We start from the raw sequence: 15,711 nt of genomic DNA, 5'->3' as shown, positions 1-15,711 counted from the left end.
CCATGTGAGCTAGGTCTTTAGAGTAAAACAACCTTCAAAGATAGGGTATCCAAATTGGGCATCAAAAGTCCAAATACACTATTTGCAAAAATCTCCATCTTGCAATCTTTATCTTGGACATTTGTAGTCTCCCCTTGTATTGACATTAATGACCATAATATTTTGAACAATCTACCCCCTTTGTCATTGATGACAACCCTTAGTCAATCCTGCAACAATACTGTAGTAATCCCTTTGTTTGCAATTCTCCTTGTATCTACAATTCTTTTTTTGCATGCAAATAGAAAATCCTCACACATCCATGAAACTATACTCATCAGACTCGATTTTCACGGAGGAGTCTGAATATGCAATCGAAACTAACATTCGATCCATTGTATTAAAAATGCTAAAAATATAAAGTGTCATGTATGTCATCTGAAAAAGTCTCATTGGAGTTGGGAGTTCTCAAGAACTCCGAATATACTACCCTTTCTATCATGTGGGCCTATGAACCTTGTCACCTAAAATATAGGAGTGTTGTCAAAATAATAACTCAAGTTTGATGAAAACCTTATTGAATATCCGTCTCTAAATAAGGATGACATCACTAAAAAAATCCTACATCATAATTCTATGCGAGCCAACCTCTGACCCATGAGAATGGTCTCTGGAGTCATCCTCTGGAGTTTGAACATCAATATGATGAGGTATGTTGGCCATTAACCATTTATTTTGCAACAGAGAAAATTTGGGAGTTAAGAGGTATTACAGGGACATGCCCTTGGCAACCCCTGCACTTTGAAGACATTCCCTATCAAAAGCATGCATCGTGTGTTGAACATATGCTTATACTAACAAGGGGGTGAATCAATATAAGATCCTCCTTTTATTTTTATTTTTTTAAATCTTTAAAGGAGCATCATTAATCATTCATCAACTTCAAAATATTAAATGCATTTAAACTCAAATCATAGTACACAGAGCTTAATGTGGAAATTCTTGTGGGAGATAACCACAAAAGCTTATCTTTATAAATGTTTGTGGGTACCAACCTACTGTTACAATGCTTGAAGGCACTATTCTACTGGAGACGTCGATTTCCATAACGAGCACCAACTCATCAAGATATTGTGTAGGTAGCAACCTATTGGAGACACGAATATCCTTCGCTAAGCACCAACTTAGCAAGACCTATTTGGGGGACCAACCGAAGGTCTTCATACATAAAGTACTTTTGGCTTCACATCCATGCTTCATACTTAATGCGTTTCACAACATCATCTTAACTTTCATGCTCTAGTCCTCTCCTTGCTTTATACCCCAGACATAACTTCATACCCTAGACAGATTTAGCCTTCATGACCTAGCAAATCTCATAGTACCGTTCCCCAGAGTATAATCCCAGACTAGTGCACTTCCCATCATCACAACCCCAAAACACCACACTTCAAAACATCGTAGACCTTAGTCCTTCACAATGCATCCTTAAAACTCCTTAGACCCTTGTGTACCTTTAAAACCAAATAATACTCAACTCTTGTTGTGCACCTAAAATCTCTTTTGTGCACTTCTACTTATCTTCTTGCTTGGATTTTCTTTAAATGTGCTCATCTGTCCAAATATGTAGTGTTTATGTGTTCACTTATGGGGTAGACTTGTAAAATTGGCAGAGCAAACATGTATTTTTTGGTTGGGCTGCAATCGTAGTTTTAAAACTAGGTCGGTTTGACTCAGAATCAATCCGGTTGACCAAGGCAAACCCTTGGCCAGATCGACTAGGTCAATTATCTGGTTCAACGACCAGTCTGTTACTGCACTGACAGAGTTGTTCACAGATTCGGCCAGTTTGGCAATGGATGGGTTGGTCTTGGTTGCAGGAAAAATGCGGGTTGGGCGGACTTGAAATCATTTTTTTTGTTGTTGTTTAAACTATTTCCTAGCTACTTTACCCTTCTCCCACGCCTATAAAGGTGACCCAACCCCCTCATATTTCCTCACAACTATCTCATTGCATTTATGTGAGCATTTGTGAGGAGTTTGTGAGCAGTTGGAGTTGGTTTTTGGAGTAGCATTGAGGAGGTTCTTGGGCAATCTTTGGAGCAACATTTGAGGAGTTGGTTTTTGGAGCAACATTGATTATGTGTTTTTGTTCTAATCTCTATATATTACATGTATTGGATAGTTCATTCGGTGCCATTTTGATATAATAGATATATTCAAGAGCATGATTTGATCAAGTTTTGTCTTCTCTCTATTATTCTAATGCTTTGAGTTTGGAAACATGAATGAAAATCTTTAAAAATATGATTTTTCATTAAAATTAAATATTTAATATACTTTTTACAAAAACCGAGTTATTGGAATCAACTAGTCCGAGTCGAGACTGAGTCGGAGTTGACTCTTGACTGGGAAGGAGTCCCATGTATGCAGATTAAAAAAGGCACTCTATGGCCTGAAGCAAGCTCCTAGAGCTTGGTACTCGAGGATTGTTACATACTTGCAGCAGTTGGGTTTCACAAAGAGTGACGCTGTCCGAACCTATACTTCATTGTGTTGGGTGAGGAGCCTCTCAGTCTGGTGTTGTATGTTGATGACTTGATCATCACTAGTGCAGAGAGACTCACTAAGGGCTGCAAGAGAGATCTTGCTTCAGAGTTTGAGATGAAGGATATCGGCTTGACGCATTATTTTCTGGGATTGGAGGTGTGGCAGGAGGAGGGGCATTTCTTCCTGGGACAAGGGAAGTACATTGTGGATATTCTTAGCAGATTTCACATGGAGGAATGCAAACCCATGTCTACACCTACGATTACTAACTGGAAGAAGCTTCACACTTCTTATTCTTAGTTGGTGGATCCTACTCTATACAGACAACTGATTGGTTGTTTGATGTATTTGGTCAACACTCGACTAGATATATGTTTTGCAGTTAACATTATGAGTCAATTCATGTGTGAGCCCAGGAGAGTGCACTGGGTGGCTGCGAAACACATTCTTCGTTACTTGCAGGGGACTGTGGATTTTGGTCTGGATTATAGACAGGGTGATGGAGTGAGACTGACAGGGTACACGGATTCAAATTGGGCAGGTTGTGCTTCAGATAGGAAGAGTACTTCCGAGTGTTGTTTTGGGTTGGGTTCGGCAGTTGTGTCGTGGATCAGCCGAAAACAACAGTCTGTTGCATTGAGCTCAGCTGAGGTAGAGTATATGTCTGCTAGTTTGGCTAGTTGTGAGGCCATATGGCTTCGCAAGATGCTGTTTGGTCTATTTTGTCAGTCATTGAGACCTTCAATAATTTACTGTGATAATCAAAGTTGCATAAAACTCATGGAGAATCCAGTTTTTCATGACAGGTCAAAGCATATTGAGATCAAGTATCACTTCATTAGAGACTATGTCCAAAAGGGAGCTGTCAAGCTTGAGTACATTTCCACAAATGAGCAAGTAGTGGACATTTTCACCAAAGCCTTACCACGGGGCAAGCATGTCTACTTCAGAGACAAGATGGGAGTGGTGAGGAACACTTTCCTCGGTAAGAGGGAGTGTTAAAATTTGGGTACCAGAGGACAAGTGGTTCCCTAAGGCTTTGATCTTTGGCCTAGGGAAAAGTGTCCAAATTTATTTTTTACTTTTCTCCTAAAGTGACTTTATAAGTGGTAAAGTCAATTTAATTTAAAAGTGACTTTATAAGTGGTAAAGTTACATTCTAATTTAAAGGTGACTTTATTAAAGTCAATGAAGAATTAGAAAGTGAAAAAGTGACTATGGAAATAAAAGGCTAAGTGGGTCTTTATTTAAGTGGGTGAGTTAAAAAATAGAAAGTGAGAATTAAATGCACATTTATTTTCATCTCTAGATCTAAATGAATCTTAGCCAATGTTTTAAAACTCCAACTCTAATTTCGACTTCGCTGAGGGTCGACTCCGACTCCGGCTCGGTATCGATTCAGTCGGCTCGATTTCAATGACTCCGTCGTTGTAAAAAATACATTAAATATTTACTTTTTTTTATAAAAAAACATAATTTTAAAGATTTGCATTCATGTTTCCAAACACACAACATTAGAATATAGATAGAAGACAACATATGATCAAAGTAGGCCCATAAATATATCCATTATATCAAAATGGCACCCAGTGCACTGTCCAATACATACATGATGATGATATAGAGATCAAAACAAAAACACATAACCAAGGAGGCTAGAAATGGCGTTATCCTCCAAAATAGATTGTAAGTCATCAAGGAACTAATACAAGGGTCCAAGAGTGTTCCTCACTCCAAGAAAGTCCCAAAGTGCATGTGTACATCTTCAAAAGGTGCATCCTCCACCATGGTGTCATCTAGGAGAGACCCTATGTCACCCTTTTCAAGCATGTGAGTGACATGGCACCCCTAAGGGTAAGCATTGGCATCAAAGAGGGATGTGCTAGCCCTCCTAAGTCATCTCAATGATAACCATCCTCATCTGTGCTTTGGAAGAAGGCACCATCCACCAAAATAGGGTCAAGGCCAGCGAGGGGGCATCTTCAGTCCACTTGGGCATATCATCAAATAGTCGAACGTCCAAGCTTTCAAGTTTAGTGTTTTAGCATTTGGAGTCTTATCAAGGGGTATAGCATCACGTGGAATCAACTCAAGGCTCGATGCTCATCTTTGGAGGGCCAAGGTTGGGGCCACTAAGTTAGGTTTGCTTTAAGAAAGGGGAAAAGAACCTATTGGAAGGTTTTGAAGAAGAATGAAGTTATCCCTTAAGGAACCTCTACTACATATGTGATACCACCTAAACAAACCTCTCAAGATCAAGCGAGATAAACTTATTTAGGGACAAAAAACCATTAAAGTATCATCGTGAAAACCTTGGAGTCCCCCAAAAGCAAAAAAATTAAAAAAAAATCGTTGTTTTTTAATTCATGGGCCGCCATCATCTAACCTAACCGAGTAGGCTCGGACTCGGCTGAGCCAGCCGAGTTGTTAGACAACTCGGCCGACTCGGTAATAACTGAGTCGACCGAACCGGTTCACTAGCCAAGTCGACCCGGTGAGGCCTTGACTCAGACCAACTCGGCCGAATCGGTTCCGAGTCAAGGCCTCACCATTAGATCTTAGGGTAACCCAAGAGGTCATTTAGAGAGTAAAAGGAGAAGAGAAGATGAAAAGATCATTCATTCTTTCATGAACATTTGAGAGAAAAAGAAGAGAGAGCAAGGAGAAAATTTCTAAGCAATGAGGAAGTGAAGGGTGCAGCAAGAAGACATTTCAACAAATCTGAGCAACAACATTTATTGGCATGCATCCCATGGCAAAACTGTACAGCAGGAGAAAGGCACATATATCGAGGAAGAGGGACAACACAGAAATCGAGGAAGAGGGACAGAAACAAGGGCACAAATTTCGAGACAAATTTGGGCACGAATTTCGAAGTAGCCGTACTGCTGAAATCCATACAACATGTACAATCCATACACCAAGTTTTGGACACGTTTTTCGAGGCAGGCCATACAACATTTAATGCTGTTTTATTGCTGGAAAAATTTCTGTTTTGGCTGTTCACTGATTGGCACGATTTTGAGGTGGAGTTCAAGCACGAAAATCGAGATAGGTTGTAATTTGTGGTTGCTGGAATTTTTACTGTGTATTTCAGTTTCTTTGTAAAAACATTTTCAGAAATAAAGAAGAGCTCTCAAACTAGTTTTTCCCAAGAGTTGTAGGGGGTTTTTGCAAGGTCACATTGACCAAAAATCACTGTTATTTTCTGTGTGGCTGTCATAATTTTGCTGTGTTTTATTTCTGCAATTTCAATAGTTGTGATATCTCTAAATTTGTGTTTTCAGAAAATATTGTCATTTCCAGATTTTAGAATTTTTATCATGTTTGGATTTAAAACTAAATGCATGGAGTGATAAGGAAAATTGATAACCGGAGTGGGGGTTGAAATTTCTTCAAATTTCTTCAAGGCTTAGGATCAAACTGACTCACTGCCATATGCAACAACCTGCAAGTCACAGTTATCATAAACTCATGACTTAGTCTAGAGCCAAAATGTCAAAATAGGGAATGCTTGCTCTTTCAGCCAAGCCACTTTGAGTCAATGTGGCCATTATTGGTCAACATATCATTGGCAAGATTTAAACCTGGGTGGGGTGGATAACAAATTCACACCCTGCTGTTTGAGCCATGACCACTCTTAGATATAATGTATGTAATAATAGTATCCAAAAGTCTCTAAAAGATGTTTTACTTGTATTGGAATATATATCTCTAAATGTGTAGTATGCTGATAACTTAGAGGACTGGTATATCTCATCTGGGAGGCAAACCGACAGATCTGGTAAATCCTTCGAAGCCATGGAGGAGTTATAATGCTCATTCCATGGGAGTAAAACCAATCCATAGGCACCATACATCCATAAATCCTCGCTGAGCATTGCATCTTTTTTTTTTTCAATAATTTTATTAGAAATTTCTTATAGAGTCTTTGGTCAGGGTTTCGTGCTATGAGGGGTTCATCTATGCCATCAAATTGGGACTTGCACATGGCCTCATCCTCACCCACTCGAGGGTTTTTGAACTTGTATCTTGGTGTGAATACAAGCTTGATCACCTCATTGCATTCACTAGGCCACACTCTTGTGGGATAAGAGAAATTGCCCCTTCGTCATTTGGACATTGGAAAATGAAAGAGAAAGATCCTCTATGCAATGGTGAGCCTTTGATCTTACATGATGACAAAGAGAACCATTCCTCCCTATATCCATTGAGTCAACTTTGTAATTTTAAGATTTTCCCTATTGAGGTAGCAAATGAGGATTCTGTCTCTTAATTCCGCGACATCTTCTAGGATTCATTCATGAAGTAAAGTGATATTTTTCTTGCTGTCACTAACCTGGCTGCACCTCAGACTCCCTTTATGGGTGGAAGTCCTTTGGCATGGGAGCATCTTCTCTCTTCAATGAACTTGATCTTCCTACTAGTTGGGCATGGTTGACTGTAGGAATGGGAGAAGGTTTGATGCCTCCACCATAATGGAAGGAATTCTTTTAAGAAAACCGTAAGTTTACTTCCTCCCTTTCTCCATCTTCTATCTTCTTCCTTCTGACTCTTGGATGTATCTATATATCAAGGCACCTACATAGAGCCTGGAAAAATCTAGAAATCATAGTATTCCTAGAGGGTGTGGTAAAGTTATAGATGCTCATGCTGCTATGGAGCACAAATAAATATAAAATGGATTTGTTGGATGAATATTGGGATCGGATATGATTATCGGTCTTAGGAAACGTTATAGACCCTCGGGATTAGGCTATTTGTTAACTCTAGCTTTTGTTCCTAAAAGAGCAAGTTCACCTTGTTGGATATTGGATAAACCAACGCTCCCTATGTGTTTCGCGACATGGACTAACCTCTTCTCATGGATCCTTATCTCTGGCGATGCGATCGTTGGCTAACACTTGTGGGTTTTGGTCTAACGACAATCGTGATTCCCAACAAGTGGTATCAGAGTGTCGGTCACGAGTTCGATACACACCCCGCTCGCGTTTGGGGGGGGGGGGGAGATTGTTGGACATTGGATAAACCAACACTCCCCGTGTGTTTCGTGACATGGACTAACCGCCTATCGTGGATCCTTATCTCTGGCAATGTGATTGTTGACTAACACCTGCGGGTTTTGGTCTAACGACAATCGTGATTCCCAACACACCTAGAGTCTTAAAGGTTTGGATTGCCACCTTAATGCTTGTACTTGTTTGTATTGTTGGGTAGCTATCAATATGTCTGATAATGTGTATTGACTGCTGGTGTTTTGACCAGGGCCCACTTGAATGCTGATAACCCAAGCCCACCTTTTTACTTCCAACATATACTCATTGCAACTTCTGTCGTCGTTGATTGCAATTTCCATTATAACTTTTGATGTGGTTAAGTTCTCTTAGGTGTATTTCTGAACTGGTTGCAGCCGTACTTGTCTTTGGTTACAATTGTCCCTGCACATTAGCAGCTGACATCACCAAGCTTCAGTTGTCAGCGGCTGTGCTTGTTCTTTTGTAATCAAAAGAGGATCTATGCCATATTGTATCGATTTGAGTCAGCATGTTTGATTTCATGTTTGAATTCGACAAGCATCAAACTCAGTTTAAAATAGTCAAAATATCTAGTAAATGTTTAAAAAATTATCATTAATTGCGTCTGATTTATATGTAATGCTTTTGTCAGTCATTATTGACATAAAATTAAATATCATAATACTACTATTCATTAATCGTTTACTTCTGTCATATATACAGCACACATTTCACTTCCTTTAGACTAGTTGTGAGACAGGAGTTCATGTGAAGAGGGAGGTGCAAGGAAAATGATCTTAGGCATAGATTCCTCCCTTTTTTGGCTTATGCATTTTTTCCCTGGGATCCCTATAAATAATCTAACTTGAATGCTTTAACTGAGCATTCCTGTATATTTTGGCAGCAAAATTCAATAAATGATTCACATCATAGATAATATAAGAGAGTAGATGCTCAATTTACTTTTGCATTTACCCTCCTCAACCCATTTGAAAATTTCATTTCTATTTAACATATAGATAGTTTGAAACCTGTTTAAAAGTTATATTGTGAAGACCCGAGCTGCTTAATTGTTAGAAAATGGTTTCCTTTCACATATTGCCTGTCTTCCTTGGCTGTTGATACCTACTTGTCTTGTGAATCACAATTTCCTTTATGTACATCTGTCCTTTTTGTTTCTAACTCGGATGGTTGAATTTCCTGCAGGGGCTTGTTGTACCGGTGATCCGTAATGCCGATCGTTTGAACTTTGCAGAAATAGAGAAAACAATAAGTGTGCTCGGAAAGAAAGCAAATAATGGCACAATATCTATTGATGAAATGGCTGGAGGCACTTTCACCATATCAAATGGTGGTGTGTATGGCAGCCTCTTGAGCACCCCCATCATCAACCCTCCACAGGTATTCAGTTGCCACCTTTTCATCACCCATCTTATAAATTAAACAAATGATCGAATCCTCCTGTCATATTGGATGTTTTCCCTGTGGTGTTTTTATTTGTTAAGTCCTGAAGGCATCTTCTGATTAGACTTATTTTCTTGCAGTCTGCCATTTTGGGAATGCATTCCATCCAAAATCGCCCCATGGTTGTTGGTGGAAATATTGTTGCAAGACCTATGATGTACATTGCTCTTACTTATGATCATCGACTCATTGATGGAAGAGAGGCTGTTTACTTCCTTCGACGTGTCAAGGATATAATTGAGGATCCACGGAGGCTTCTGCTTGATATCTAAAATGATTGCAAACTCTGTCCAGAGGGAGCTGAGATGTTATCAAAGACATGAAAAATGAAGATTTTTGGCTGAATAATATTTAGGCCAGTTTCTTTTGATCTACATGCGTTCTGCACCATATTTTTTATGACATTCGGTTGTTTAAGTGTTAGTTATGAAGAGTCTGCGGTGACGCGGATATTATTATGTTTGCTATCACTGTAATTTACCGATCTTAGCACATTTGAGTACTCGGAGAAGTTCACACCACCGTTTGGACATTTTTCTACTTGGAACTTTATTCACTCGTCACAGAGAGAGGTCTGCACTCCTTCCAAATGTTGGGAAGATCTTTTTGTTTTTTTTCAAATAGAGATCAGTTGAAAAGGTATTGAAATTTAGCTTTGAGATAGATAGCCTGTAATAAATACACGAAATAAAAGCAATTTCTTTCTTCAGGCTATGAAATGTAGCCCATTATGTGTGCAGCTTCTGCAGATTAATATGAATATTTTATTTAGTAATGTTTAATGTGTACACTTTTTCGCAGATTAATTAGAATTTTGGATTAGATAGTAATGTGGTCTCAGAGCCAGGTCCACGGGATCCTATTAATCAGTGCCATGCATTGTCTGGCCGTATACCAGGGTCAAAGAACTTGGCTCTTTGCAATGCGGGTGACTAAATAATTGTGAGAGGGGTGGAGGTAAAGATGTGCAATAGAAGTACAAGTTTGGAGTCTGGAGATCCGTTAGAGTGTGGCCTTGGGGTATGTTGGAGCTTGTGCTGCGATGGTGACTTAGGTTCAAAACCCAGCAGGTGCTCCCTCTTGAAACTGCAGTTGACTGATTCCTTTTGAGGCGTCTGTCATGTAAAGATTACAATACTGGTTCCACAATATTGCAAAGGTACTGGTCCCTATGCTGATGCTGACTTCTTTCCAAAGAAGGTCAAGTGCAAGTCTTGGGTAAGTTTGGTGGAGTAGATAGCTTCAGCGATGGCTTTTGTAGCAAAAGGTTATCCGGATAGCAAATTTTGCAAGGAGTTACGTACTGTCCTCGGTGAAAGTGGGGATGATTAACCCAAAAGAGAAACAAATATAATTGTAGGGTGCTGAATCAAAGATATTTTAGGTTGACATGGCTTTTTGTATTTTTTTCAGCATTCATCAAAAGCTACAATCTGTGATGTGAGGTAGTTTGGATGTGAAATATTGATTTTGTTTGACATCTCTTGCTGCTGATAAAACAAACGCTTACATTAATTTTATGAAACAGTTGTTGGAGTGCCACTCCCGGGAAAATTCCGATTACAAGACCTAAGAACTTTTTTACTATTCACAGGAGATTCTGTTAAAGGATAAATACTAAATAACTGAAATCAATTGTCACAGCTTTTAGGAGTCTTTTAAAGTTCATTGTATCCTTATTCAGCCGTTATACCTTCTTAAATTAATAATTTAAATCTATGGAACCAGAACTATGGCTTAGTGCTCATTGCTGCCAATGAAAGGAAGTGTTTCATGTATGTAAATTGCATGGAAACTTTCTACATTTCCTGTTTGGAAATGTTTAGACCTTTCCTTGTGGATTGAATACAGAATCGAATCTCTGAAGCCATTAATATTCCAAGGTCCATATTAAACCCAATTAAACCCAAGTCTCTTATGAATGACATTGGTCTCGAGCGCGGGTGACAATGGATGAGGTTGCTTTCCAGGTAAGAGGTCATCCGATGTAGGTACCTGGTTTTCGTCAACTAATATTTGCGACTACTTAATGAATAGAATACTACCTCCTCTGCCTGTATCCACTTTGGATTTGGAATTAGATTCGTTTTTTTGCAATTTTAGCATAGATACTTGAGTAGAGGGAAAATATATTTATCATTGAATATTGGCTTTCAGTTTCCAGATAAATAATCTATTCGGAATTTCTTAATGTTAATGGTATTTATTTTTATATTTAGTTTTCTTTGAGAAACTCTATTGAAGAAACCTGAGTTGGAAGGAGACCACTCCATCACACAACTACTCGTGCTAGTCTCAATTGATAAGGGTAGATTCTTTTATATTATCAATAAATGATTTATACACCATTGAGAAAATAAAATGGTCTTGGAGAAGGCTTACAGTTATGCAACATAAAGAATTTTGGAAATGTTTTGTTTTCTTTCTCTATTCTACGGAAGCAATGTTTGATAATTTATTATAGAGAAGCGAGGAGTGTGAATAGAGTGTTTCTGGTTCAATGGCTTTGTCGGCAATGGCCAAGTACAAATTGATTCGAACAAATTTATGATGCTACTATAAGATATTCTAAAGCAGCTATAGAGAAAAACCATATGCTTTAGTGTTTGTGACAAAAAATGAGGTTACATCAAAAACTATGGCATGGTATTTCTATTCAGAAGGCAACAGTCAAAGCGGCATTGTCCATGTCAATGCAATTAAGCTCGGGTGGTTAAAGCGAGGTGGTGTTATCCTTTTTACCGAGGTTGGATTTTTATGCATTACATGCTTGTACCTCGTTCACTGATTTGTCCCCACAAGGGGCTGTTTCATGTGGATGGTGCTAGATGTAATCCCTTGATGAGTGATGGATTAGATCCTCCCTGGTGACGATTTCTTAGTCAAGATTTGATTTCACAAATCCATGAACAAATTGATTTTGATAATGAGTACAGATTGAAGAACAATTTAGCATTATTGATAAACTTAATTGAAGAAAACATTGTAACAATTCAGAGAAGGATACACTGTAAGAGTGAATAAAACCAAGGATCATGAACAATTACGAGTGAAATTCAGTAATCAATGTTTTATTGTTTGATCTTTTTGTTAGGTCTTGCCAAATTTGTTTGGTTGCATTACCAACTTAAAAAGTAATAACATTTGCAAGTGCATGACACAATTTGTCATACAAGTTTTGGATTTCCATTTTGATAAAATTCTTAGGTCTTTAGATAGTTTTCAATCTTTGGGATCAGTGTAATTACTCCTAACCAAATAACCATCTTCCAGATGATGTGGATTAGAAGCAATCAATAGTTGCAAAATTACACGCGCCTTTCTTTTAATGTTAGATTATGCATCTCCTTTATATCTCATCTTCCCAAGCCGAATTTAAGTCTGAATTATGAGAAACTCAACATGGTACCTTTGTTGTTCCCATCATCTTTTGTGATTGGTGTAGCTTTTTCTAACTATTTGAAATCTTTACTTTCCTTGCTTGGAATTTCACACTTTATTACTGGAATTCTCATTGCATATATCTAGACATAAATGCAAGGGAAAATTACTTGTTAGTTCCTTTGTATAGTTGGAAAAGTTGTAAAGTTGTAGGAATGATGGGAAGACGATGTGTGTGAATTTGAAGCATACAAATCAATATAACGAGTAAGCAGGCTGATTTGTGGTGTAAATCACACTTACCAATAATCATGGAATTTCACAAACCTGAGTGTTGATTTTCTAAGTGCAATATCGACTCGCACAATACTTATGAAATAATTATAATTACTTTTGATGTAGATATTTTAAATTATTCCAATATATCATTCAGTAATTATACTTCAGAAATTCAACCATACAAGAACAATAGAACAATAGAGATCACAATGCACACAGAGAAGACAAGATTTACCCTGGGAAAGCCCACCAAGGGGAAAACCCTAACAATCTTTTCAATAGAGAAATTTTTTTGTTCAACGAGAGACAAATCTAGACCTATGGTCAAGCCTAGCCAACCCCTTCAAGTGAAGCCTCCCAATCTGATCCAGAAATTCGCTTTGCCTAATATGACTCCAAAATTTTATCCCTCTTGTAGCTACCAGTTACCCAGAATTTTGGCCTCTGCATCTGCGTAGAATTTCAACCCCCTGCAACAAAACTGCCCAGAAAAAGTAAGAGCCATAAAAAAGAAGAGTATCCACACGTGTGAGCTTGAGAGAGAAAGAGATGCAATTCATCTTCTTTTTTGTCCTTCTTGTCCTTCTTGATCTTCGTTAGGATGCCCAAATACTATTCTTCACAAGAGAATGTGAATTGGTGCCTTGAGGAGGAGGTTGAGTTGCCAATATATAGTGTTCTACCTAGGTTGAATGACTGTGACTTTGCCTGGGCCGACTTGACTTGGAGGGAGGTCGACTTGACAACTTCGGAGCCAAAAATTTCAAATTCAAATTTTCTTCTTTTAAAAGTCGCAATTAGACTTTGACTCAAAAATATTTTTCTTTTGACTCTAGTGTTAAAAATATGCTTTATAATTATCATTACAAATACATCAAGTGGCCAAATATACATATGAACGCTGACCATAGTTACAAATTCAACACTCCCTCTTAACTAGGGAGGTATTGATAATCACTGTCATAGATGTTCGCAAGTTGACAAATTTCTCTAAGAAAAGGTTATATCAGATCATCATCGCCATCATCATGATTGGCATCATCATCCGCTAGTAGCCATATTTGGGGTGGTACTAAACCCATGGCTTACCATCAACATACAAGGACTCACTCCTTTAGATTGATCGGTCCTAAAGGTTGAAACTCAACCCTCTTCAGGAGTACTAATATGCACATTCTCAACTGGCTTGGGGAGTGCTCACTCAACCCTCCTGGGCAACACTTCCTCACCCCTCCTAGGGAGGACTATGGGTAGGGTTGACGTTGAAAGATTTCACTCAATCCTCTTTTGGGGAGTGATCGGGGGTTGATGCTAACATACCTCACTCAATCCTACTTGGGGAGCACTCTGATAATCTCATACCATTCTCCCTTTCGGGAGAATGTCCATCCATGCTGGTGTGTTACACAACATTTTGTCACTGTCCTTGTACTCCTCGTTCCTTGATCCCGGAGAACCTCTACAATGAACTCCACATGCTTTACCTTCATGAAGAAACTCCGATTATGTCCCTCTTCATGAGCAGATAATTTCCCTTTTGCAGCGTTTCCCCTGAAACTTCTGTTTTGCCCAGTTTACAAGGCTGACGCTAATGACCTTTCTCTCACCCACGCCAATGTGCAGAGATTAGCACTATTCCCCGCGCCGATCGGCGCCACTGAGTTGTGTTCCAGTCCAGCCGGTCCTGTTATGGAAAGTTTTTTACATTAGAGCCGAAGCTTCCAGCTCTAGAAGCGTCGTAATGGAAGCTTGGTAAATGGTTTGGTTGGATGGGGTCGAGGATGACAGTTTGCGCTCCTTTCCCCTATAATGATGGAACTACCTCAAGGGATAAGTCCTCCCATGAGAAGAGGATCCATCTCCCGTTCATATTTCCTATATAAACCTCCCCTTTTCCCAAGCACAAGCTAGTTAGAGTGTTGGTTGAATGTGAGTATACCTTTTTGATTAGACAAGTAAGCTATTACTAGTTGTAGCCATCTAGTTGTGTGAGAGAAAAGTGTGTTTGGTTTGGAGTGAAGTCTAAAGGGAAGAGCCTTTAGATTATTGTTGTTTGAAGCCATCATGGAATGCTAGCAGAAGTGTGTGGGAACCCGGCCTTGTTAGAGGAAGACTGCGACATTAAGACGAATGGTTGTAATCTCTCTTTGATATTAATATATGCAACTATCGATTGATTTCTTACATGTTTTGTAATATTACATATTCGTGTCTTGATGCTTCTTGACTCATTAAGTAGGTTGAATTGCAATTTGTCTATTATTATGTTTGTGTGCTGCTGTTGTTTACTTATTTCAGGAGCTTGAAGAAGGAAGCGAGAGATTGCTGGAGCGAGCAAGTGAGGACACCATCAAGCAAGATAAGCGACCAAGAGGTAGGTCCTCTTGATTGATTCTAACCTAAGGAAATATTCCATAGAATGTCTCTGTTGTGGTTAGACCCATTATCGGGCTAGAGGAATTCGTTCGTGTCTGCACTTATAATTTTACTTCACCATAAATTGGCGACTCCACTGGGGATATCCCATATTTTGTTTGTTTTGGATTTTATGATTTCATGAGAACTTTGTTAGTTTCATGTTTTCCCTTTGGTTCCTTTTCTCCTGTTTACTAGCCTAAGTCTAAAATTCATAGTAGCAGATCTGGTCCCTGTTTTGAATTTTATTTTATTTACTTTTTTAGTTCCATCGGACAACGTGTTTAATCCGACTGTCACGCTGACCAGCGTGAATTGCGGAGGAACAGTCGCGCCGACCAACCTCTGGCACTTGTTGCCAGTTAGGCAGTCATGCCGATCCGTGTAAGTGAATATTAGGGTTGGGCCCCAATCTTGGCCAGTGTGTTTTGCGCTTGTGTTTTTGACCTCGTGAGCCTTTTTGACTGTTTTCTCCTTGATTAGGAAGCTAATTTTCATTTGGTTTTGCTTGCTTGTTGGCTTGTCATCTTGCTGTTTGATTGATTGAGTCATTGAGTGGCCAGCGACACTAGGGCATCTAGCTAGTCGCCCATTCAGTAGCTTGTGGACTCATCAAGTCCGGTTGTGG

At 39.0% G+C, this 15,711-nt stretch overlaps 1 protein-coding gene across 1 annotated transcript in view; it reads left to right on the top strand.

Moving 5' to 3' along the window:
* Positions 1–9,783, top strand: part of LOC149187196 (dihydrolipoyllysine-residue succinyltransferase component of 2-oxoglutarate dehydrogenase complex 2, mitochondrial-like) — a 122,559-nt gene extending 112,776 nt beyond the window's left edge. Inside the window, exons 12-13 of the mRNA XM_089411304.1 lie at positions 8,751–8,945; positions 9,089–9,783. Of these exons, the coding sequence (XP_089267430.1) occupies positions 8,751–8,945; positions 9,089–9,280 (387 nt within the window). The 3' untranslated portion in view covers positions 9,281–9,783. The remainder of the gene's footprint in view (positions 1–8,750; positions 8,946–9,088) is intronic.
* The last annotated feature ends 5,928 nt before the right edge of the window (positions 9,784–15,711 follow it).

Source organism: Pinus tabuliformis, chromosome 3_1 (genome assembly GCF_031772625.1).
Source record: "Pinus tabuliformis cultivar Carrire ecotype Pingquan chromosome 3_1, CPIR1, whole genome shotgun sequence".
Classification (NCBI taxonomy): domain Eukaryota; kingdom Viridiplantae; phylum Streptophyta; class Pinopsida; order Pinales; family Pinaceae; genus Pinus; species Pinus tabuliformis.
Note: the sequence above shows the minus strand (reverse complement) of the source record. Positions and strands in the feature narration are given on the sequence as shown.